Source organism: Crocuta crocuta, unplaced genomic scaffold, assembly GCF_008692635.1.
Source record: "Crocuta crocuta isolate KB4526 unplaced genomic scaffold, BGI_CrCroc_1.0 scaffold167, whole genome shotgun sequence".
Taxonomy (NCBI): Eukaryota; Metazoa; Chordata; class Mammalia; order Carnivora; family Hyaenidae; genus Crocuta; species Crocuta crocuta.
The window spans coordinates 1,567,980-1,594,487 of record NW_027532406.1 but is presented as its reverse complement, the minus strand read 5'-3'; the positions used below and the strand labels follow the sequence as shown (position 1 = coordinate 1,594,487).

At 37.4% G+C, this 26,508-nt stretch overlaps 1 protein-coding gene across 1 annotated transcript in view; it reads left to right on the top strand.

Moving 5' to 3' along the window:
• Window positions 1–26,508, top strand: part of KAT6B (lysine acetyltransferase 6B) — a 192,626-nt gene that overhangs the window by 128,925 nt on the left and 37,193 nt on the right. Inside the window, exons 5-13 of the mRNA XM_077778727.1 lie at window positions 7,164–7,279; window positions 7,524–7,605; window positions 10,247–10,379; window positions 13,144–14,075; window positions 15,071–15,192; window positions 16,793–16,908; window positions 18,684–18,825; window positions 21,896–22,057; window positions 25,235–25,328. Of these exons, the coding sequence (XP_077634853.1) occupies window positions 7,164–7,279; window positions 7,524–7,605; window positions 10,247–10,379; window positions 13,144–14,075; window positions 15,071–15,192; window positions 16,793–16,908; window positions 18,684–18,825; window positions 21,896–22,057; window positions 25,235–25,328 (1,899 nt within the window). The remainder of the gene's footprint in view (window positions 1–7,163; window positions 7,280–7,523; window positions 7,606–10,246; window positions 10,380–13,143; window positions 14,076–15,070; window positions 15,193–16,792; window positions 16,909–18,683; window positions 18,826–21,895; window positions 22,058–25,234; window positions 25,329–26,508) is intronic.

Below are 26,508 nucleotides of genomic sequence, written 5' to 3'. Positions count from 1 at the left end.
TCTATTCTCTCACACCAAGGAATCACTGAAAATACATCGATTCTGTGTCCTAAGCTGTATCACACATCCTCAGTATATCCACACACTCCCTCCAAACCCGCTCAGATCTGCTGTTATAATAACCTAAATATAATCGTGACTCTTTTTCCCCTCCTCATCTGTTTTCCATGCTGCAAGGCTAAGTGAAATTTTTAAACTTTAAATCTATTCACAGATTTATTTTAGTGGCTACCAGTTACCCTTAGGAAAAATCCAAATTCTTTAACATAGTCCCCAAACCCTCTTCTTTTTTTTTTTTCNACTATGATATGTCGTGCAGAAGATCGATTCAAGTTACGTCTGAGGGGAGTCCTCTGAGCCTCTTGTATTTCCACATTTACTTCCTTCCCCAGGTCGGGGAAGTTCTCTGCTATAATTTGTTCCAGGACTCCTTCAGCACCTTTCCCTCTCTCTTCGTCTTTTGGGATTCCTATGATACGGATATTGTTGCGCCCAAACCCTCTTCTGATTGGGCTCCTGTTCACCCTGTTTTTGCTTCACTACCCTCTCCCTGCATATTGTGCATACTAGTTATGTCAAACCTTTCCTTTATGAGTGTGCCCTGTTCCCCTCTCCCTCAGCACTTGCTAGCTTCTTCCTGCCTTGCCCTTCCACTGGTCCCATCAAATCCCACTCATCCTATGGGTCTCTTCTTTAGGAAGATCTTCCTCTCGCCTGCTAGATTCACCCATACCCACTCGGTTACTTCTAATTCTTATTTAATGTGTCTCTTTCCTCCTAGACTACATGATCTGGAATGCCTGTCCTAGATGGGCAGATGGTTGATCAGATAGCCAGTCCGAGGGTCCCAGTGTTGGGGTGTTTATTAGTTTCCCATTGTTGCTATAACATATTACCACAAAGTTGTTGACAGAATTCACTTCATTGAGTTTCTAGGACCAAGACTGCCCCTCTTCTCTCTCTCTCTCTCACTCTCTCTTTCTTTCTTTCTTTCTTTTTCTTTCCTTCCTTCCTTCCTTCCTTCCTTCCTTCCTTCCTTCCTTCCTTCCTTCTTTCCTTCACATACTTGTATATATTTCAAAAAGTAATCTCCTTATAAAGATGACAGTTATTTTCTAAGATAATGTTTCTTGACATTCTCCCTGATTCTGCTATGAATATGCCTTCTCAAATCAGAATCACTCACTAGAGGCTCTCTGTATTATCTTCCCCCACACATTTGGAAAGCTTTTTTCACCATGAAGCCAATGTGAATGTTGTGTGTGTGTGATTATACATATATATATGATTTTAATTCCAGTATAATGTACAGTATTATATTAGTTTCAGGTGAACAATGTAATGATTCAGCAACTCTAAATATTACTTAGTGGTCTATCAAGTTAAGTGTACTCTTAATCCCCTTCACCTATTTAACCCATCCCCCCACCCACTTCCCTTCTGATAACCTGTTTGTTCTCTATATAGTTAAGAGTCTGATTTTTTGGTTTGTCTTTTCCCCCCCTGTGTTTTGTTTCTTAAATTCCACATATGAGTGAAATCATATAGTATTTGTCTTTCTCTGATTGACTTATTTCACTTATCATTATAATCTCGAGATCCATTCATGTCATAGCAAATGGCAAGATTTAATTCGTTTTTATTATTTTTACTTTTTTTACTTTTTTTTTTTTTATTTTTGAGACAGAGAGACAGAGCGCGAACTGGAGAGGGGCAGAGAGAGGGAGACAGAGAATTTGAAGCAGGCGCCAGGCTCTGAGCTAGCTGTCAGCATAGAGCCTGACGTGGGGCTGGAACCCATGGACCGCGAGATCATGACCTGAGCCAAAGTCGGACACTTAACTGGCTAAGACACCCAGGCACCCCTTAATTTGTTTTTATGACTGAATAATATTGTCTTATATTATATTTTATATATATATATAATATATATATTATATATATATTATATATATTGTATATATACACCAGATCTTTATCCATTCATCTATCAATGGACGCTTGGGCTGCTTCTATAATTTGGCTATTGTAAATAATGCTGCTATAAAATATAGGGGTGCATATATTGTTTCAAAGGAATGATTTTGATTCTTTGGGTAAATACTCAGTATTCCGATTATTGGATCATAATGGTATTCCTATTTTTAATTTTTTTGGGAACCTCCATAACATTTTCCACAGTGACTGCACCAGTTTGCAGTCCCACCAACAGTGCATGAGAATTCCTTTTTGCCCACATCTTTGCCAACACTTGTTGTTTCTTGTGTTTTGTATTTTAACTATTCCAACAGGTATGAGGTGATATCTCAGTGTAGTTTTGATTTGCATTTCCCTGATAAGTGATGAAAAGCATCTTTTCATGTGTCTGCTGACCATCTCTATGTCTTCTTTAGAGAATTGTCTATTGGTGTCTTTTGCCCATTTTTTAATTGGATTATTTGTTTTTTGAGTGTTGAGTTGTATCCATCCTTTATACATTTTGGACACTAACCCTTAATTAGTTATGTCATTTGCAAATGTCTTCTCCCATTCAGTAAATTGCCTTTTAGTTTTATTGATTATTTCCTTCACCACGCAAAATCTATGATTTCAGGTCTCACATTTTGGTCCTCAATCCTTTTGGAGTTCATTTTTGTCAGTGGTGTAAGAAAGTGGTTCAGCTACATTCTTTTGCATGTAGCTGCCTATTTTTCCAAGCACCATTTGTTGAAGAGACCGTCTTTTTCCTACTGCATATCCTTGCCTCCTTTGTCGAAGATTGACCATATATCACGGGTTTGTTTCAGGGCTTTTTATTCTGTTGCATCAATCTATGTGTCTCTTTTTTTTTGCCAGTACCATATTGTTTTGATTACTACAGCTTTGTAGTATAACTTGAAATCTGAAATTTTCATACCTCCAGCTTTGTTTTTCTTTTTCAAGATTGCTTTCACTATTCAGCGTCCTTTCTGTTTCCATACAGACTTTAGGGTTGTTTGTTCTAGTTCTGTGACAACAAAAATGGTATCGGTATTTTGTTAGGGATTAGATTAAATGTGTAGATTGCTTTGGGTAGTATGGACATTTTAATAATTGTTCATCCAACTCATGGGCGTGGAATGTCTTTCCATTTGTTTGCATTGTTTTGAATTTCATTAATCACTGTTTTATAAGTTTCAGCGTATAAGTCTTTCACTTTCTTGGTTAAATTTATTGTTAGGTATTTTATTATTTTTCGTGCAGTTGTAAATGAGATTGTTTTCTTAATTTCTCTTTATTCTGCTTCATTATTAGTGGATAGAAATGCAACAGATTTCAGGCTCACCTGGGTGGCTCAGTTGGTTAAGTGTTCCTCTTGATTTCTGCTCAGGTCATGATCTCATGGTTTGTGGGTTTGAGCCCCATGTCTGTCTCTGCTCTGACTGCATGGAGCCAGCTTGGGATTCTCTATGTCTCTGTCTCTCTCTTTCTCAAAATAAGTAAATAAACATTAGCAAAAAAATAAATGCAACAGATTTCCATACATCAATTTTGTATCCTTCGACCTTACTGAATTCACTTATCAGGACTAGTTGTTTTTTGGTGGAATCTTTTATTTCTCTCTGTATATAGTACCTATATATAGTACCATGTCATCTATAAATAGTGAAAGCTTTACGTTTTTCTTACCAATTTGGATGCCTTTTATTCCTTTTTCTTAAATCTGATTGCTATGGCTAGGACTTCTTGTACTCTGTTGAGTAAATGGGGTGAGGTCTCTTCGGGACCTTAAAAACTGTCAGGTTTTTTTGTTGTTGTGTTGTTTGTTTGTTTTTAAGATTTTATTTTATTTTTTTAAGTAAACGCTCTACCCAACGTGGGGCTTGAACTCACAACCCCATGACCTATTGTCATAAACTCTACCAACTGAACTAGCTAGGCACACCCAAAACTATCAGTTTTTCACCATTGCATATGATGTTAGCTGTGCCAACATCCCCATTTTGTTGCTGGCTGTTAGGTGAATGACATTCCCTGCTTCTCAAGGCCACCCATTATTTCTTGGCTTCTGGTTTCCCTTTCTTCCATCTTAAAAGCTAGCAAAGCTGGGTGGAGTCTTTCACATCCCCCTTTTATCATCTCATTTTACTAACCCATCTGGAAAAGATTCTTTTGTTTTTAAGTACTCATTATTAGACTTGGCCTACCCATATAACCTAGGATAATTTCCTCATCTCAAGACCTATATCCTTAGTCATATCTGCAAAGTCCTGTTTACTGTGTCAGGTAATATAGTTATAGGTCTTATGGATTACAGCATAGACCTCTTCGGGGGGGCATTTTTCTGTCTACTAGAGAGCCCATGGGTTTTTTTCCTCCCACAGACCAAAACATTTTACATGCTCCAAAAATTATTTTTACTGGTTTGTGGTTTCATTGGTGTTTGTTTAAATAGTATTCCTTTGGTTTTGCTAGATAAAACTACTGTAAGTGAGGATGCTTCATATGTATTTGTAATAAGAATGAATGAGTGAATAAAGACACGTTATTCTTTCAAATATGGTTAAGTGCACATCACAAAAGTGAAACAAACTCCAGAAGACAAACCACTATCAATTGTGTGAGCAGAGGGCACCTACATATTAGAGGGAATTTATGGAATGGTTAAAAAGGAGGTAAGAATTTCATTATCAGTAGCATTTTCTTGTCCTTTATCTAATTACTATAATTGTGTAGTGATGTTTCAAGCTCAGTTACAGTCTTTTGTGTTAATTTAAAGTGGCCATGAGAAAATAAAATGGAAATGTTTCTTCATCCCTCAGCATCTTTTACAGAATCATAGAAATTTAGAGCTGGAAGGGGTCTATGGCCAATTCTCTTGAGCTAAATAAAGGTAAGATTGCTGCCTTAAGGGAAGATAGGCTGAAGATTTTAGAATTTGATAGGGTAGCTTAAGTGGTAGTTTTGAGATACAGTATTGCTTAAAGTGAGAGAAAGCAATAAGAGGAAGACTATTCCTTGCTCTTGATTGACAGTGGCTGAAATCCTTTAATTTTCAAAATGTATAATTATCAAAAAGTATTTTCCATAGGATCTCTGTGAGATAAATAGTCAACAAATATAAGATGTGAATTACCTTAGTTACCGAATATTAAGCTAAAGTACAAAAGCAGATTCAAATGTAGAGAAAAATTCAGTGCATGAAATTGAGGTCATATGTGCTAGTGATGTATGACTTACAGGAAGCAATAAAAAGGGGGGGGAAGAGAAGTAAATGGTATACTTTTAAGCTGATGGGACCCATTTTAAGGGTGGAATTTAAATTGCTGTTCTTTAAAACTTGAGTTCTTACCCCCATAACTATATGGGAGGAGGGGGGAGGCTGATCAAAGTAGATCTCTCCCCTCCCCCTTCAGAGTATACTTCTTAGATTGGACAAGCAAGCTGTCTTCGTGTGCTGCTCCTGAGCAGAAAGAGGTGATTGATACCATTTTTATGTATTTAAACTTCCTCCCCCTCTACTCATTTGAATGAGAGGGGCCCTTCTAAAAGAATGCTGTCATAGGTTAAATGTATCTGCCTGGGTATCTCTGAAGCCTGAATTTGTAATCCTATGACATTTTATTGGCTCAACATCTTAAATACAGATGTGTAGTTGTTCAGTTGGGTTTTTGTTGTTGTTGTTGTTATTTGTTTGTTTTTAGCTCAGGAATAGTGTGCTTTTATTAACGGTATTGATGATTGATTTTGAATGTTTTTACTTCAAAAAGCCAAATCTCCTAGTGGGGGAAATTTTATGAAGCACCTGTTAAGCTTTAGGGAGGAGGAACTTTTTGGCAGCAACCCAAAATACATATTTAAACAATAAGCCTGCCAAAGTCAGGAAATTATGAACAGTTTTGAAATTGCAGAATCTGCTTTTTTTATTACCCTCAGGTTTCTTTTGCAGCTTGGTTATAAGTTCTTTCACATGGGATTTACTAATGTTCTTACTATTTTAAGACCAGATTTAGAAAAAAATAAAATCAAGTTTAGGGATCTCAGGTTTATGTGATAAAAGACCATCACAGTTTAAACTGAACTGCCTCCCAAAGAGTCTAGGCTCACACTCCCCAAGCATTTTGGAGGACTCTATTACTCAGTGTAGCCTAGGTGGTTTCCTTGAATGGTGTTGACCCTTGGGGTCTCGAGTTTTGCTCTGTGAAGTGAATACTGCTACATGAAAAGTGTGCCCAAAACTGTGTGGAAAAGCTGAACACGTAGAACAATGGGGGAAACCTGCTGAAGGTGTGCTTCTTGGCATACTCCATTTGACGTGGATCTTCCAACTTTTTAACTCTCAAATTTACAATGTCTGCTCCTAGTTTCAGAATTTAAATTCAGGGACCCAGGGGCAAGATGGCAATAGTATCTTCTTTGCATATCCCAGGAATGGGGTATTCTCTGTATGCTATTGGATTATTATTAGTATTATTTTGGCATTTGTAGTTGTATTGTTAAGCAGCCTGTTGTATTTAGCTATCTTTTTAAGTTTCATGATTCCATTACACAGAGCAGGAATATTTGAACCTCGATAACTCCGCTCAACATCCAGCAAACCAACAAACTTTTGGTCACTGGTGGCTGATGAGGAGGGATAGGGCAGGAGATTAACAGAAGGCACGGGAATGAGAACATGATTTGAGCATATGTTATCTTCGAGTTCTCCAAGACTTGTGATTGGAACCTGTTATAAATTTTCCAAATTTCTCTTAGGGAAGTATTTGTATAATCACTCAGTTACATATAAGGGGGAAAATGGTAGAGAGGGAAGTATCATTTGGATTCTCTGATCTTTTTGAAAAAATTTTTAATATATTTTTATTTCTGAGAGAGAGAGAGAGAGAATGAGAGCATGAGCAGGGGAGGGTCAGAGAGAGAGGGAGACACAGAAGCCAAAGAGAGGCTCCTGGCTCTGAGCTGGCAGCACAGAACCCGATGCGGGGCTCGAACCCACGAACCATGAGATCATGACCTGAGCCGAAGCTGGACGCTCAACCAACTGAGCCACCTAGGCCCCCCTGGATTCTCTGATCTTTTTTGTATTTTCCAGTTCTTCAGGTCTTTAACTGGCATTATCACAACCTATTAACAATGAGGGAATGGCAGTTAAAACAAATCTAAGGCACTATTCCCATAAAGCGATTTGTTTTTTATTCTTATAGGACACCCATCCTGTTTGAAATTTTGTCCTGAATTAACAACAAATGTAAAGGCCTTAAGGTGGCAGTGCATCGAGTGCAAGACATGCAGTGCATGTAGAATCCAGGGCAAAAATGCAGTAAGTATGGCTCTCCCTAGTCCATCTCCAGGTAAACTGCCAGTTCTCAGTGTTAAGGTTTGTCATTATTGTAGACGGTTGCTACTTTCTTTTTGAAGATTTAAATACACGTGATTTCAAATTTCAGCAGAGATCATGGTACCCCTTCATTATTTTTAATCATTGTTCATTGGATACTAGGAGAATTTGTGGCCTTTTACAGTTAATTTCAGTCTCAACGAATCTCTAATATGTTATCTTACAGGATAATATGCTTTTTTGTGACTCCTGTGACAGAGGATTCCATATGGAGTGCTGTGACCCCCCACTTTCCAGAATGCCAAAAGGTGAACTTTTTATACCATAGTAAAAATGTGTTTTATTAGCCTTGTCCGGCTCAGAGGTATACAGGTTCCTTAAGCACTTTTTTGTCCCTTCCACCTCCTTATGCTTGTGGGTTTGGCACAGGCTGTGAACAGAGAAGTGTAAAAGCATTTAGTTTGCAGGTAATGTATATAATAAAGACTCTAATTCAGGCACAAGGATAAAAAAGAGACCATTCCTTTCCCCAAAGCGTTCCCTTATTAGAATGAATTTAGATTAGGTAGGTCAGAAGTTTAGAACACTTTCCATATTATTTAATACCATGTTCAGAAGTGAGAAATCACCTATTTTCCATGAGAGTTGTAATGATGTCTCCAAATCCTACGAAATGAACTACCCCCATTTTCTTGGCCATTAGTTGATAATTTGAACATGAGCATCTGAACTATTTTATATGGATATATCCGTATGCAGTATGGATTTTTGTCTCTGTCTCAGTCTCCTTTTCATCATTTTATAATACATTAAACATTAAAGACAACTGCCATATTACAAAATTTATTAATTTTTATTGTGAAGGGTTTAGTAAATAGATTGGCAAAACAGAATAAAAAGAGCAGTCAATTAGGAATTCCCTCCCAGCTCACTACATACTCTTTTAAAAAGAAACAGAACATTTTATACGTGTTTTTGTAAAGTTTTGGTTTTTTGCATCTTTACAAAATTCTAACATCCCCACATCATTAAATATCCTCCTAAACACAGTTTTTAATGAGTGCACAGAACTCCATGGTATAGAGCTGGGGTAGCAAACCTGGTGACTGTGGGCCACAATTATGCGTTGGTACATATGCATACATTTTTAAGACTTCTTTAAAGGCATTACAGGTAAGCTGATACAATATTTTTTTTTTAATGTTTTATTTATTTCTAGGAGAGAGAGAGAGAGACAGCGTGAGCAGGGGAGGGTCAGAGAGAGAGGGAGTCACAGACTGAAACAGGCTCCAGGCTCTGAGCTGGCAGTCAGCACAGAGCCTGACGCGGGGCTCGAACCCACGAACCGCGAGATCATGACCTAAGCAAAAGTTGGACGCTTAACCGACTAAGCCACCCAGGTGCCCCTGATACAATACTTTTAAAATTTTGAATTTGCTTCCCTTAGATGGAGAATGCCTGTTCAAACTTGCCCCAGTCTCACTGTTCCCTCTTGTCTTGAATTCCAGCTTGCTTCAGTCACGTGTATTATCCTTGGGTGGCTCCTGAACATATTTGATTTTGCAACCCCATGTATAAGCAAACCATAAGTTACTTAACCAATCCCCAATTGTGGACATTACAAATGTTTTCAATTTTTTCCACCCACAATTATTTCCTTAAGATAAATTCCTAGGGGAGGAATTGCTGGATCAAAGGCTGTGTACATGAAAGGTTGTATCAGTTTTCAGACCGACCACCAGTGTGTGAGAATACCTGTTTCCCTGTATTGTAACCAACACCCTCCATTACTATATTTCATTGAGTCTGAGACACATTTTATAAAAAATCAGATGCATTTGATAGTCAGTAGTGTCTCAGACTCAATGAAATAGAGTATTATTTCAAATATTTGCCAATTTGATATAATAGAAAAAAGGTCTAATTTTTTTTTAAGTGGTGACATTGAACATATTTTATGTTTGATTATTAGCTGTTTGTATCTCATCTTTGTAAAATGCTTGTTTTTACCCATGAATCATTTTTCTGTTGGGGTTTTCACCTTATTCTTACTGATTTGTAGAAGTGCTATATATTTTTATATAGTCCAGTCCATGAATCTTTTTCTTTATGGCTTCAGTCTTAAACGCCAGTCATGCTTAAATTAAATAAATAACCACATATTTTTCCTGGTACTTGTAACATTTAATTTTGTCATAATACTCATCTGCTTAGAATTTATTTTTATAAAGGATAAGAAATAATTCTTTTCCTTCCATATAGATGGTTATTTGTTCGGCCGCCACTTCACTGAGTCATTTCATCCTTTCCCCACTGACTTGAAATGTGACCTTTTTGATAGGCTAAACTTCTGTAGGCTTTAGTTGTTTTGGTATAAAAATTCTTGCCCAGTGACCTATTTCCCTGTGCCAGATGTATAGTTTTAATACTTGTAGCTTCAGAGTCCCTAACAATTTTGTTTTAATTAAAAAGTTATATTTTATACTGTTTGGGGGGGGTTGGTTTTTTGTTTTTTGTTTTTAGTGTGGAAGATTTCCAGAAAGAAATAAAACAAATCCTTTTTTCCCAGAAATTCTAAAAACCAATTAACTCAAAAACGTCTCCCTGTAATCAAAAGATACCTAATATCCGGCAGGATCGGATTTTCATGTATGTTTATGTGGTAGAGGGAGGTTTGGTGACATGTTGCAGAAAGCCTCATGAAAGGGTTCTGAGATGGGGGCAGCCCTCTGTTCTCACCACCTTGACCCCATTTGGCGGGGGCGGGGAGTGGGAACTGACCTTTAATGAAGGCTTCCTGAGGAGAATGACAAAAGGGGATATCCACCTTCTGGAATAAAGTTCTGCACACAGGCATCCTTGGGCAGCTTATTTCCACTGCAGTTTATATATAGTATCTCTCCTGAAATGAAACATTAAAATATTTTTTTCATATATATATTAATTCAGGGATGTGGATTTGCCAAGTCTGCAGACCAAAGAAAAAGGGAAGAAAACTACTTCATGAGAAAGCTGCACAAATAAAACGACGATATGCAAAACCCATTGGACGACCGAAAAATAAATTAAAGCAACGATTGTTGTAGGTTGAGATCTTATCAAAAGAAATCTTTTATGTTGTGCTTTAAAATACAGGCGATTGTCACCCCCTTAGATTCCATTATCTTTTTAGCATCATTTTAGAAACTCAAGGGACAGGGAATAGTGCTCCTTTTGCATAAGCTGTGGAAATTTCTTGAAAATAACATTTTTAATTACAATTGGCATTTGGGGATCTTCTGTTGGCAGTATCTGTGATGATAAGTGACATTTTCCAAGCAGCAGGATGGAAGCAGAATGTAAGAATTGGAAAGAATCATTCTGCCTACTTTATTACTGGCTGAGCATTAGAAGAGCTTAATTATATCAATATTTTTATGGGGATTTTAAAACAAGAGAGGGATTTGTTCACATCTATAGTGAATTTCTTTTGTCATTCCAGATAGCGTTTTAGAAACACGACTTCTCTTTTCTGGTGCTAATTTAGTATGACAACATTTAAGATCCCTTGTATGAAATGAGTTTCCGAGAAACCTATAAATGACTGTCCTTGTGTTTGCACACAAAAGAGTTAAGACAGAACCATTCAGTATGTGCACATGTGTTCAGATAATACAGATGAAATAATATATTCTCAGTGGCCTACACATCTACTATGATAACCTATTAGCTTGTTGCCAAATAGTTACTATTGAAGCCCAGTAGAACATTCAGCAGGAGTTACTTAGAGAAGTAGAGAAAAGATAAGGGGGAGAAGTGGATGTGTTTTTTTAACCTTTGAATATAGAATTGACTTTCAACATCAAATAAGGTATTAACAAATGAAATCAGCAGAGTTTCATATCTGAAGTAGTTCTATCAATAAGACCATCGCCCACCTCTTTAGGCTTTAGTGAAAGGGTCATTGTGATGTAGAAATGAATAGATGCTCTGCACACACTGTGAGCAAACACCAGATACCTTACTTGTTACTCTTCCCCCTAATTTTATCTTAAGCAATTCACTACCTTACCTGCTCTCAGAAAAACAATATTCTCCTGCACCTCTGTCTCCCAGAGGAGAACTAGAACAATGAATAGTTTTTATTCTGAAAGCCCTTTAACTGGTGGACATTTTTAAATGGAATTTTTGTTAATTTCTAGAGGCACACATGAAACATTTATGAATAAAATCTTTCATATTAGCATCATTTGAAGTAGAATTTATATGTTTTTGCATTCATCCTGTGTAAGCATTGTTCTCAAAATGGGACTGTATCCTTAGGGCCCAATTAAAAAAACCAAATTAGGATATAAACTTTCTAAACAAAGGACACAGCTGAAAATTGCATCTGGCACCAGTCCTAACTTTTTGTTTGTCCAAAATTGTCCTTTGAGCTTAGGAATTTTTAAGACAGTCTAGGGAGTTTTCCTTTTTACATGCTTTATAAGCATATTATCCTTTCTGGGCAATCGATTCCAGATACAGTCCAAATGCGGCATTGTAATGCGAAACATTTTAGCTTGGACGATTGTTTATTGGTAACCCTTCCTGTGACACGAGATCTTCAGCGAGATCTCCAGCGTTAACCCGATTTGGCTGTATCAGTGGTGTCGGGCCAAAGCTCCTGGCGGTAGAGCTGGCCCAGATGAGCCTGGTAGCTCACCCCATTGATCTGCACCAGAATCCACTTGAGCTGACTACTGAAATTCATCGTTAATGTACAAGATGACCACTAAAATGTGCTTTTCTGTTTGTAATTAAGATATTTTTATAATTTAGTATCATATCATTTTCAGGCTTCCATTTCTTCATTATGAGCCTTCAGCTAGATTGATAGTTTTGAAAGTGCATTCTTGGGCCCTAGCACTGCCATAATTCACATGCAAATGTTTCTATTGTATAAAATTCTGTTGCAAAATGGGTAGCTTTCCAAGCCCTAGCCTGAGGTGAAGGCAGGCAGCTGCTGTTCCTCTAAGCAGCTGTGGTAGTAGAGTGACCTTTGGTCCGTGTTGACCACACAGCTGTATGGCAGAACCGGCGTCTAATGAACTGAAATAGTGTATAAAGATTCTGATGCCAAGTATCTGATAATGACCATGGTAAATGTGCTGCTTCTTCACCAGACTTTCCATGCCATGTCTGACCCGCTGTAGCTTTTCTTTAATCATTTCTTCAGTTTTTGCTATTGTTGTCCTTTTCTCAGCAATATTTTATGCTGTAATAATTGTCTCCTCTACTTAGAGAGTATTATTGGTTATGTTATCATCCTAAGCATAAACTGCCCAGAATAAGAGGATATCTTTGTTTTCTTTAAAAAAAAAAAAAAAAGTACTAATTTATAGACCTACCCAAATTATATATAAATTTTCCAATTGAGTTAAAATTGCTTCCAACTAGAGATTAGATAAGCTTATTCTTTCACTTCTAGATAATACTTAACAACTTATTAAAAGACGTAGGAAATCATAATTACTTGTGACTACACAAGGGGTAACATTTTTACTTAAGTATAATGAAGGCTTTGTGTGTTATTTTAGTCTCTTCAAAACCTTTCTTACTCCTATTGCCCTTGGGTCCACATGGCTTCTTCCAATACCTCTTGGATGAGTCCTGGGAGAATCACGACCTGCAAAAGTAGTGGCTGCTACCTGTTTCTACAGACAGACATCTCGGTGGAGGCACACACACAAAAATAGTTCTTAGGGTTGCAGTTCAGCTTCTTAAGTTTAAGCACATTGAATGCATCTAGTTGCTATAAATTTGTTTTCAGTACCTTTATAATTCTATTATTAAATGCTGATACTATTCTCTAAATTTTTGCCTAGGTCTGTAACCAGTGATGAAGGATCCATGAATGCATTCACAGGAAGGGGGTCACCTGGTAGGGGTCAAAAGACTAAAGTCTGTACCACACCTTCATCTGGTCATGCTGCATCTGGGAAGGACTCAAGCAGCAGATTGGCTGTTACAGACCCCACTCGGCCTGGTGCCACCACCAAAATCACCACCACCTCCACCTACATTTCTGCCTCTACACTTAAAGTTAACAAGAAAACCAAAGGGCTCATTGATGGCCTTACTAAGTTTTTTACACCATCACCTGATGGTCGCAGATCACGAGGTGAAATAATAGACTTTTCAAAGCACTATCGTCCAAGGAAAAAGGTCTCTCAGAAACAGTCATGCACTTCTCATGTGTTGGCTACAGGTACCACACAAAAGCTAAAACCTCCACCTTCTTCACTTCCACCCCCAACCCCCATCTCCGGTCAGAGCCCCAGTTCACAAAAGTCCAGCACTTCCGCCTCTTCTACCTCTCCCCAGAGTTCTTCCAGCCAGTCCAGTGTGCCCTCCTTTAGCAGTCTTACTAATAACAGCCAGCTGAAGGCACTCTTTGATGGACTTTCTCATATCTATACCACTCAGGGACAGTCTCGAAAAAAGGGACACCCAAGTTATGCACCACCCAAACGTATGCGTCGTAAAACTGAATTATCTTCCACAGCAAAATCTAAAGCCCATTTCTTTGGAAAACGAGATATTAGAAGTAGGTTTCTTGCTCACTCCTCCTCCTCTAGCTGGGGGATGGCTAGAGGACGTATTTTTAAAGCAATTGCTCACTTCAAGCGAACAACTTTCCTTAAAAAGCACAGGATGCTAGGCAGATTAAAATATAAAGTGACCCCTCAGATGGGGACCCCCTCACCAGGGAAGGGGAGCTTGACAGACGGAAGGATTAAACCTGATCAGGATGATGGTAAGCAAAAGGTCAAAGCTCCAACCAAACTGCGTCCCGTCCCTTTCTCCCCAACCCCAAAAACAATAAATCAGTCAATTCCTATTTGTCACATAGGTCTTAGCTATTTCTCTTGTTCTCACTTCACTTTCATACAGAAGCAGTGAAACTTTGACCTTTTTCTAATGCTGACTAAACCTCCAAAATCTTGGTTTTTTTCCCAACTAATACTCTCCCACCTTTTATTATTTATTTCCATCTGTAGTGACACTAGGACCCCAGATGCCTTCATAGTGTTGCTTATGGCTTTGTAGTCCCGCATGAGTAGCCACTGTCACGCTTCTGCCACGCACTCTGCCACGCCGCCGCCTCGGCCCTAGCGCTGCCTGCGCGTGCTGTAGCGCTTCCCACAGGGGGGGTTTCAGCTCCTCATTTCAGCTCCCTCTGCTCCATTGCTTTCTCATGACAAAGTTCATCCTGCTTCCTTCTCAACAGCGCCTGATCTGTGATCCTGTGAAATGTGCTTTTGGGTGTGAGTGTGTCTGTGTGTGTAGTCACCATAGGGAGAAAACTGATTTCATGATTTCCTTGAACAAATTGGCCCGTTACATTTGCTACCCTTTATGAAACAAAAAACAAAAATGTGTCATTTCGACAACGTGGTTGATTTTTCTTTTTTAATCTCAAAAGGGGTAATGGGAATTCTGTAACGAGACATTGCTATAACTTCTGATCTCAGTTGAAAAATATGATTTTGCTTTGTATTGCTCTTACTTTCCCTCATTTATTTATTAAAACTATAAAAAAGATGACAGTGGTAATTCAGATAAAAATTTGGGTCCAGCAGGGAAAGGGCACTGCTGGATCTTTGAGCAGTGCTTGGATATAAAAGCTTCTAAAGCTTAAAAACAATCCCAATTTGCCCGCTATGCTAATGTGGTGCCATTTTGGTAATGTATAGTGGTTACTCGTGATTCAAGTCAGTGAATACACTTTCTGCTGGTTTTAAATGACAGATACTGAAATCAAAATAAGCATCAAACAAGAAAGTACAGATATAAATGTGCTTGGAAACAAGGATACTGTTACTGAAGAGGACTTGGATGTTTTTAAGCAGGCCCAGGAACTTTCTTGGGAGGTAAGGCCAGGATACCACATTTTAGCAACAAAGATAATATGTGAGTTTTATATAGATGACCGTTATGAAATTGCTGCTTTCATTGGATAGAAAATCCCCCTCAAAATCCTTTGTGGTCCTTTAACTGTCATCATGATTGTTTTTGTGGAACCTAGGTTCAAAAGCAGTGGCTCTGTAGAGTTTTCTCTACTCTCAAAAATGGATAAGGGCTCAGCTGGTCTCACAAAAAGTAGCACCAGCTGAGGCAGATTTGACAAGGTGCTTCTAGGTGTAAAGGACTAGATTTCTGATTATTTTTGCTGAAATTTAGAAAATAGCAGTTTTAAATGGTTAAAAAGAAGAACACCACTTTTAAATTTACCAGTGCATCTTCCAACGCAGATGGTCAGCCATATGAAAAATGCCTTGTAGTTTTAACACTTTGGCATTGATTAAGGCAATATTGTGTTGCATGATCAGCTATACTCACTTTTTTTCATTGTCCAGTAATTTCTTTGAAGTGATCCCACTTAAAAGATTTAACTCTAGATAGTTTATTGTTATCAAAAACATTGAAAGGTAACGCTTTGGGACGTCTCAAAAACAGATTTATAATGAAGGATGAATTTTTTATGTCAAGTAGACCGCATTTAGTTTCTTTGTCAAGCTATTAACAGAGAGACTCCCTATCCCACCTACCCTACCTCACTTTCTTTTTGGTGGGGGGAGGGAGCAAGAGTGGNCTAAGCGAAAGTCGGACGCTTAACCGACTAAGCCACCCAGGCGCCCCTTGAGCTAACTAGTTCTGTGGGTTTCTAATTTCAGGGGCTATCAGATATTTCCATTCCTCATTCTTCCCCCATTAGTATGCTTTGTAATTGTTTTCCTTTGGCTAAGATAAATGTCAAAAATTCTCCCAGTCTTTGAGATTTGAAGTCCTTAAATATTATCAAATTTCCAGCCTACTTCTGGCATTCATAGGTAGACATGATGAACAACAGGCCATTATCTGAAACATGTACATTTTAAGCCCTTTCTTTCCAACACAGTAACACTGGCATTTCATTCAAAAACATTTCTTGTCTGTATCAGGCACTGTGCTAGACACTGGGAATAACGGTAAAACAGGAAGGCAAAGTTCTTAGCCTCGTGCTTGGGAGTGAGGGGAGGAAGAGGAGATGGATATTAAAATGCAGACATTTGCAATCTTAGGATTGTGATTTCACAATATTGGGACCACTGGTACTTCATGGAGGAACAGTGCACTGTAAGAGTGTGTAACAGCCATGTCATCTTATGGTTTACTCAGTTATAATGCATTGCACCAGATCATTAAATTCAGTACAGTAGACATTTTTATGTATTTACCTTTGTACTCATGTCCTGTCTTGGTAATACTATTTCATAGGGTATTAGTTTGTATATGAGTCTTATAGAGAATTTACTATTTTATAAGGCCCTGTGATGTGTTTTCAGCAACCTGAAAATTCACAATTTAGATTATTGTTCTTTCATTGATAGGTTTTCATATCTACTAGTGAAAGAACCAAAATGTAAGTGAAGAAACTGTCTTCTTCTAACACATGTATTTTATTTCCTTTCTTTTCTTTTTCTCTGACAGAAAATAGAATGTGAAAGTGGAGTGGAAGACTGTGGCCGGTACCCTTCTGTAATAGAATTTGGGAAATATGAAATCCAAACCTGGTACTCCTCGCCTTACCCACAGGAATATGCAAGGTAATGAAATAGCCTGGAAGGTATATAACTTTAATGTCATGTATGTGAGGAATGGAAATTCTCAGTTCTAAAGTAGGAATTAGATGATTTTTTAGGACATAAATTTTGATCATAGAATCCAAGTGCTTCCAAGTCCAAAACTATTACTTCTGCCAGCATCGTTTTATACTAGTATTCAGTATTCTATGTAAACTCATTCCACTCCTTCATTTCATAGGCATTGTAAATTTTGCCTTTTAGCTTTTCAGACCATATTTTTTCTCCGGTTAATTGGACAACTGTTCTTTGGGTACAAAACCAAATAAGGAGAAAAAAAACTAGCCATTGTAAAATACTTGGTAGTTTCTTCTCAGTTGCCCTTTTCATTTTCCTAATTAGGCTTGTTAGTTTTCTCTCCAATTTCTGACATTTTGTTTTGAAGTTTTTTACAAAATGTAGCAGAAGAATGAAAAATCCAAGAAAGTAGGTGGTGTTGGGTAGCCTTAAGAGACCTTTCCCCAGATCTTTTAGAACTATTTGTGACTAACTTGTTAAAATGAAGAGAAAATGGTGATATTAGAGATTTCTTTTGTCTTGAACTAAGATTAGCTGTGAAATTGTCTTGAACTAATATATCTAAAAGTGGGTATCTTGTGAACAAATTTCTTCCTTCTGATAGATACATCAGGATACTCTACTTTAGTAGTATCAAATGATCTACCCTGCAAAGTTTCTGGTAATCTCAAACTTGCTTTTCTTCTAAATCGATCTTGTCCATTTCTTTACCACGTGGGTGGCTGATCCATTGTCCACTAGAGAAAATGGGGAGGGTGTTTTGGAAATTAAGTGGTAGAGTAAGAGTCAGGAGTCTGGGTTTCTCTTTCCAGCTTATATCACTTGGCTATGTGTTCTTGAACAATTTTTTTTTTTTTAAACACTTACGAGCTTTAATTTGTATGGGTAATCATAAGTCACGTGTTTGGAGAGTTTTGAGTAAAATTGGTATGTAACTCCAGGATTTGAAGTTACTATTTTCTGAGTCTATAAGTAAATTTCCCCAAAATCACTACATCCTTTCTTATACCCCCAAAGACCTTAAAGATGCTTCTAAAGATTTTCTTGCAATACTAGCAATGTGTTTAAGTGAGATCGGGCACACATTAAAAATGTTTTAGTTTTAAAGGTGGAAAAAGTCATCATCAGTGAGAAATCTGTACGTTATTCAGAGTCAGTAGAGTTGGTAGAAACTAAAATCTTCTTGATTTTTCTACATTCATATATGGTAAATAATTATATCCATAAATGGAAATATTAACAATTAAATCCTAGGACTTCTTGCCTTATAAATCATTTTTAAAAATAATGAATACAGTTCCCTCTGGCTAAAAGACTGTTACAGTAACATTACTGACCATATATACTATTGAAACTATGACATGAAATCTGAAATTTGAGAAATGTGCCTGGTTAACTGTTAAGAGGCCATCTTTATTGTTGATTTTCTGAGTAGTGGTTCGAAGTCTGAAAACCTTTATGTTTGTTCAACATTTCTAGGGAAACAAATTATTTGTTCACAAAATAATGGCACATATTATTTTTTTGAAAAGTATCGTAAGGTTTGTACATTCTCTTTACTACTGGCTTTCTTTTTTCTTTTTCTTCTTTTGAAATGATTTCTTTCAAATACTGCTGTAGAGGCTTTTTATGATTTGGAGAAAATTGAACAATAGTTAATATTTTTTTCCCTGAACAGTATCATCAATCTGATAGATTCTTTAATTTTAAAATTTTAACAGATTACCAAAGCTTTACCTGTGTGAATTCTGTCTTAAATATATGAAAAGTAAAAATATTTTGTTAAGACACTCAAAGAAATGTGGATGGTTTCATCCTCCAGCAAATGAAATTTACCGAAGGAAAGACCTTTCAGTATTTGAGGTAAGCATGTGTAAATAAAAAATCTCAGCTTTTGAAACCTAGTACTTCCAGTTGTTGATTATGTACTCATTTGTTTCTAGAAGGTACACAATATATTCGATTTCAGAATTCAAATTCAGACTGCTCTTTAACGTATCTCGTGTTTTGGAATGTTTAACCATATTGAGCAACCATTTAGATTGATGATGAATTCCTACTTCATCACATTAACTTCTTTGTCTTCTCCCAAATCCCTGTCTGCACCAGATATATTCACCAGTGAATTTATGATCTTCTCAGCTCTTTGTAAATTCTACTTTCTTTGGCAGGAGAAATTAGCTTTGTTCAGCAGCTCCAGCCAATGTCTGGCAGGTGCTCACTCTTCCAGGGAATTGAGCAGCTGTACGTATCTCCTCAATACACAGCCACCTGTGTTTCCATCCACTTCTTGGCAGAGTGGATAATCCTTTTGGTGAGACCCCAAGCAGATGTTGGGACTGCCCCCCTCATCTGGGTAGATGGCCACCCCTGGAGAACTCTGCTGTTCACAGGAACCCCTTGTGGCCACGTGTCTGTCATTGTGGGTTCTTAAAGACATTTCGTGTTTTCAGAATTGATTTAGTAGCAAAAGGTCTTTGCCTGTGTATTGTTTCATTGTTTAATCATGTTCTGTTGTCAGTTTCAAGGATCCAGTCAAGCTGTGTCACTTGTACCTTCAGGAGACTATGCCTCTCTTTTGTGTTACTGCCTATTCTCAGGGATTCTTAATTCTCTCCTTTATCCTCGTTACTCCAGTTGAGTACTTCCATTTCCCTGCCTTATTTTTTTTTTGTTACCCATCTTGGTGCATTGTTTTCATGCATGGGCACTCAGAACAAGCCTTCCTTGCATAGCGGACGTGATGTCTTTTTTCTTTCTGAAATACACTTTTACTCTAGGTTTCTCTGTTTTTGAGTTGTTCAGACTTAAAGTTATTATCCCACCCCATATTTCACTTTAGTTCTGGTCTCTAATGTCTTGCATTATATTTACTATCAGGGAGAGTCATATATAGGTTTGTCTCATTGACCAGGCTACCTCTCACAGACAACTCAGGGCCCAACACTTTTTCCAGACGCTGATCAGAGAACACAGTAATTTCAGCTGCATCTTAGCATTTTTTAAAGACCCTCTTCCTTGTTATATCAGGCTCTTTTGATAAGCCTGAAGGAGGGAAGGGTTTTGTTGCTGGGAACATTTAATGATATAGTAGTTCTTACTAAAGGGTAGGCAGAAGGTTTCTCAGCCCTAGCACAATTCACTTTTCAGGCTACATACATACATTGGTGTAGGGGCACCCTGTGCATTGTTGGGTATTTAGTAGCCTCCCTGGCCTCTATCTACTAAATGCCAGTAGCAGCACATTGATTTTAGTTGTAACAAGCAAATCTTTCTCTGGACATAGTCACTGTCCCTTAGGAGTCAAAATCACTCCCATTGAGGACCTTGGGCTAGAGGGAAATCTGAGCATAAGTTGCTTAATCTTGAGATGCTACTTAGTCACCCCACCTAGTTGAGACAACAGAGCTATGCTCATTTTAAGTAACTATTAAGTAAATCACTCTGAATCTGCTTGTGGGGTTTAAGCTCTCATAAATCCTAGGAGAGTCTTTCAGTCTTGTTAGGCTGATAAGAATGGTCTGCTATTATAGGGCCGGTACTTTTGAACCATAACCAAGATGAGAGAGGAAAAATGAAAAGCCAATTAGTAAAATTTATGCATAAAAATATTTGAAGGAATCGGATTATCTGTGCCAAGATCCCTATTCTAGAATCCGAGTTAATACTTAGACAACAGCATGTAGGAAACTTTTCTGATAGCAGTTTTCTAAGTAACTTATAAATGAAGAGTAATCATAAATTACTACTTTCCTGTCTTTATCCCTCTTGAAAGCATGCATTTTAGACCTTACACAGCTGATAAGAATTTGCTTCAGCATTGTCCTCTCTGTGTTTTCTGGTTCATAGACACATACATCTCTGTCTTTCCTTTTTGTAACGTCCTGCCATTTCCAAAAAAAACCATACTCTCAAATACATAAAAAAAACTTCCTTTAATTAAAGAGAGAATTGTATCTTCTGTGTCTGTTGCCCATATTTGATTATGTTGCTATGTGTGGGACCTAGGTTACATCCAAGGGAAATAGTTATATGAAGTCTAAAAATAATTTGTGCAATATTAGAACCTGTATGGTCCACAGGAGACTGGAGAACGGTCAAGTTCATTGTTACAGAGCTCTGGTTAGCAAATATCCATTTCCCCTAAGAACAGTGCTAGGGAAATTCTTGAATCTGCTGTGCTTTTGGTTTTCAACATGTAACTACATTTGATCAAAGAAATTGGCATCTGTGCCTAGCCTCCTGTCTATAACTATCAGTATCACAGCTTGATTCTTTTATTTTGAAGACAAGTAGACTGTAATCATGGTACTTATTGTAGGTTGAAATTCATCTCACTTTCTCAGTGAGTATTCCCAACATAGAAATTTTATCTCTTCCAATTATATTTAAAATGATGCTTGGGGTAAAACCAAAATGGAATCCTCTTTTGCTAATCTACACTTCTGAGGAATCAAGAGTAATACTGTTCATTTATTTCATTTTTACATGAAGTCCTTTAGAAAACAATGTAAAGTTTAACTTCCTTGAGCAGTATTTTGATGTGTTGACATTTCTTTAATTCAGATTTACTCGGTTCAAACATAGAAGACATGCCTGATCATTTTTTACTTGTAATAAATTGCAAATAAAAATGATTCTTTGGCTGGTGCTTTCTGCTCTCCTCAGGTAGCTTTAAGAGAAATTAAAGCTAACTTAAAGTAAGTTAAAGCTAACTTAAACTTGCCCTAATTTAAGAGAAAAAAATGGAATTTTTATTTGCCAAGTGACAGCTGTTTTCTGGTTGACTTTATACGTGTTTAATGGAGTATTTTAATCTCTCAGTTTGAGAGTTGGAAATAAAATTATATACTTTCCCAAATATCATATAAAAATAATTTTATATTGTGCAATATTTTTGTGTTAAATAATGTTGTCTGTTTCTCTTTGCTAGGTTGATGGGAATATGAGCAAAATTTATTGCCAAAACCTTTGCTTGTTAGCCAAGCTCTTCCTGGACCACAAAACGTTGTATTATGATGTCGAGCCATTCCTTTTTTATGTCCTTACAAAAAATGATGAAAAGGGCTGTCATCTGGTTGGATACTTCTCTAAGGTAAAACAAGAGCCAGTATGACCTTCATTTTCTTATTCAAAATGTTTTTGGTAGAGCCCAATTCTTTGAACAGGGCCCTTTTTATGACTATAATTTGAATAAGTGACACATTCTGAACAGCTCAGGTTCTTGTTCCGAGCTTATTAAAACAAACAGACGGTAAAAATTGTGCCTAGAAAGTGTGTAAAGGACCTCAGCACGATTTGCTGTCTTGTCTGTCAGCAACCATGTAATGTTATAATTGCTGCCTTACAGACCACCTAGCATCTTTGATTTTTTTTTTTTTTTTTAATGTTAAGCTTATTTCCCTCTCCCTCCTTAAGTGGTGTCAACATGAAGGTTTCAGAGTAGTGTAGCATTTAAGAGATGGTTCTCATTCCTCCTCACTGTATTCCCTCTGTGGTCATCAGTATCTCAGTGAGTTGGAACGTTGGCATTTGGACAGTCAAGGTGATATAATGGCTTGGTTTGTCTTTTCATTTGTCTTTTACTCTCTATGCTGTTGTTTTAAGATCTAAAGCAGCCTCACTTTTAGAAAGCTTGAGTATCTCTAGCTGTTAATAAGGGAAGCCCTTGACATATTGAGTGGATACAGCTTGTCTTTTTTATTCACATTCCTCTGTTCAAAGGCTTCTGAAAATAACTCATAGGCAATAAGGAAAACCTGAGTTTGGAAATATTTATCAGGTAATAAGTTTAACTTTTCTTATGCACCTAGAAGATAGTTTAATGTGCCAGGATGGTAATTATAAGATTTCTATGTACATGGTAAATGATCTGAACCCTATATTTTATTTATTTTATGATGTATTTTTGCATTGTGAGTGATAAGTGAATTTTAATGAATCTTGCATAATGTAAATGGAATGCCTCATGAGGTGTCATTTTCATGGAATATCAAAAGATAAAATATATATGGAGGTACTTTGCAAACTGCATTTTTTCTAAATTTAAGAATCAACCCAGAGGTCATAAACAAAAATTTGAATAAGTGATAGCATTCATGAGAAACAGCCTCAATATTTTAATCCATACATTTGGTAAAGCTCCAAAACAAAAAAGACAAAAGTTAATTTGCACATAACAGATACAAAAGATGACAGAGCATTAACACAAGATAAAACAATAAATAGGAAATCTGCTTATATAATGTATAAAATATCTTACCTTTTGTATAGGTTTATAAAAATTGTTTTCTCCAGTGACTCAAAAAAATAGTGGTCACGGGGTGCCTGGCTGCCTCAGTTGATAGAACATGTGACTCTTGGTCTTGGAGTTTACATTCAAGCCCCACATGGAGTGTAGAGATTATTTAAAATCTTTAAGAAAAATCCAACAGAATAGTGGTCATGATTTTCCTTCCTGTTAGAAAATGGCGTCTCTAAATGTGTCTGTGTTTTAATGTAGATGCTTAATGGTGCCTGCGGTCTTTGTCCTGCCTTGTTTCAAATTGGCCTCTGGGCCTAGGGTTGATAGTGACTTCAGGTTTTAGCCTTTGCCCGTCTTTTCCCAGGGGACCCAACATCTTACTTAGAACAAGCTAAACTGTTCTCATTTTGTCACAGCTTCTTTTACAGCGTGACAGCAACTACTGTTATCTCTTTCTGTACATGGAAAACTCATTCTTTATCTAAAATATAAGCATTTAAAAAGTCTAGATGCATGCAAATTAAACCATATTCTAATGTGTCATTTGGAGTGTGGAGGACTATGGCTCTATGGGGTTATACTTACACCAAATTCTAGAGGCTAAGATGTCCTAGAAGAGTTCAGTGTAAATCATTCCATGCATATGACTTCCCATACAGATAGTAGATGACTCTATACAGGAGGGAAAGAAGGAACAGTTATTTTATATGTAGATTGGAATTTAGCTGTAGTAATTATATGTTAAAGGGTGGGGTGGGGTGGGGTACAGACAAAGAGGGTTGGATTGGATTACAGTCTAAAGGAGGAATCCTTACAATCCAGGATTCATGGCTTTTGAGATAGAGTGACCCATTTGTCTGACTTTGCAAAGAATACCAACTGCTTGAACCCTTGGCACAGTGTGCACATCCAGTGATAGACAGTCCAGTTTCTTAGGGAAACTGATACACATGATTTCTTCCTCCTCATTTCTTAAAGATTCCCAAGGACAGCTACAAATGTGCAAGTGTTAGGAGCACATCTTTTTCACCAAGAAGTCTCTAATTCTACCCTGTAGGGTTTTTTCCACAACAATTTCCTGTGATCTTTCAAATAGGTTCATTAAAGATCTGGGTGTTCTGAAGTAATTCTTTCTTGTGGTTAGTACCATTTGTGGTCAGTCTTATTTGTGGTTTATATTTGGCCAGAGCATTCACAACCTCAAAAGCCTTTTCCAGATCTTCTCGGTGCAGGCTCTGGCTGCTTCTGCATACTCTGAGTAAAGTATTGCCACTCTGAGGCCACATCCTATGAAAATTGCAAATTTTTCTTTAACTACAAGAACTGCTTCCCTCCATATTCTTCTCAGTCTTCCTCCTGGGATCATACTGTTGGTAACGTTTTGGCCTCATTTTTGTGTGGAGGCTTTGGGGTTTCTTGTTGCTCTTCTTGTCTTTTTGTTTTGATTTGTTTTCCTAGTTTAAAATGCAGATTGATTAATTTTCGAGCCTTTTACTTTGAATGTTTATCCCCGAGACAGATGTATTTGTGCAGTTCTACCTACACATATACTATTTTAGTTTTCACTGGTCAAAGGCAGAAGACAGAAAGCTGTTACAGAGTTGTAAGTTATTTAGCAAGGTAGTCGGCTAAGTCCTACCTTACCCTGCTGGGTAACTCTCTGGATGGTTTTTTATTATGGTTGTTGGTGGTGTTTCCCCATCTCCCAAGTTGTCTGAGCAAGGAGATCATTTCTTGCATACTGTCCATGTTCAGTTTCATTTGGCTCATATTTACTCGGATTCTTTATTCATATTTTATGGTACCAGCTTTCAAAAATAAAAACATTATGGAGAGGCATGCCTGGAATTGATGGTTTGTTGTTAGCTGATAGTTTGATTGATCAGCATAGTAGGATTATTCCTCTTGTTCCTGACCTAACACATGGGCTCACCTTAGTGGACTATTATACAAGGACACTGGCAGGTGCAGGGAATTGCCCACTTCAGCAGAGCTCTGACATACTTGATCTGTTTCTCCTTCCCTCAGGAAAAGCTTTGCCAGCAGAAGTATAATGTCTCCTGCATAATGATCATGCCCCAGCACCAAAGGCAAGGATTTGGACGGTTTCTCATTGATTTCAGTAAGTGAAGTGCTTTACTCACTTTCCTGATCCAGGGAGCTGATGGCTGTTAAAAGAAAGAGTAACACATAAAACTTTATTTAACGTACTTTGTTGTTTTTAAGCAACAGATAACAGGTTTTCTCTTTATATTTGCATAGGTTAGAAAATCTTCCTCAAGTGAAAAATGTACTGCTGCTCACTTATTGGGCTCTAGGAAATTGAGACTAGATTTCTCGGCAGTGTCACTAGCTCACAAAGCCATTACCCTGAATGAACCTGCAGAATTACATTCCATTCCATGGTGCTCATGCTCATTAGCACCAGAAGAGGCAATTATTTGTGATTAAAGCTTAAGGGAGTATTATTTAAAAGGATTTTCACCTTTCTAAAATTTACCTATAATCTTATCAGTACAGAGCAAGAAAGGGATATCCCTATTTAGAAAAACTATTCTTTAGACGGCTTATCCATTGAGCCTCTCTAGTAGAAATAACTATCTTGTTTTGTTAATTTCCCTTTTCTATTATGGAAATTACTACAGTGTTTTATCTAGAAGTTGCCCAAGAAATTATTTTTTGGATACATTTGTATCTTTAGAGTCTCTTCCATGAAAATTGGAATCCTAGATAAAAGTATGCACAGGATAACATAAAAAGTATTGGTAGTTTTTCCTCCTTGTTAATATCATGTAGGATATGTAAATATATTGCTAAGACGACGGGTGAAGAATTGATTCAAAGTACCCAGGTACCACAAAGGCGGGTATCTCATGATAATAGTAATGTCTGACCATGTACAAATCTGTCACGAGGAACGGTGCGCTCCTTCATTAGCAGATTGTAGTTTATCTGATTTTAAACGAAAAGAAGGAAAATGTAGGAAATGGTCTCATCTTCATAAGGTTCACATCACATGCAAAAACCACAGTGTAAATGTGCTCGAGGAAAATCATCAAGAAGTAATGTTGAGGGGCTCCTGGGTGGCTTAGTCGGTTAAGTGTCCGACTTTCGCTTGGGTCATGATCTCGCGGTTCGTGGGTTCGAGCCCCGCTTCGGGCTCTGTGTTAACTGCCAGCTCAGAGCCTGGAGCCTGTTTTGGAGTCTGTCACTCTCTCTCTCTGACCCTCCCCTGCTTACGCTGTCTCTCTCTCCTAGAAATAAAAAAAAAAAAAAAAAAAAAAACTAACTTGAAGTCAAAC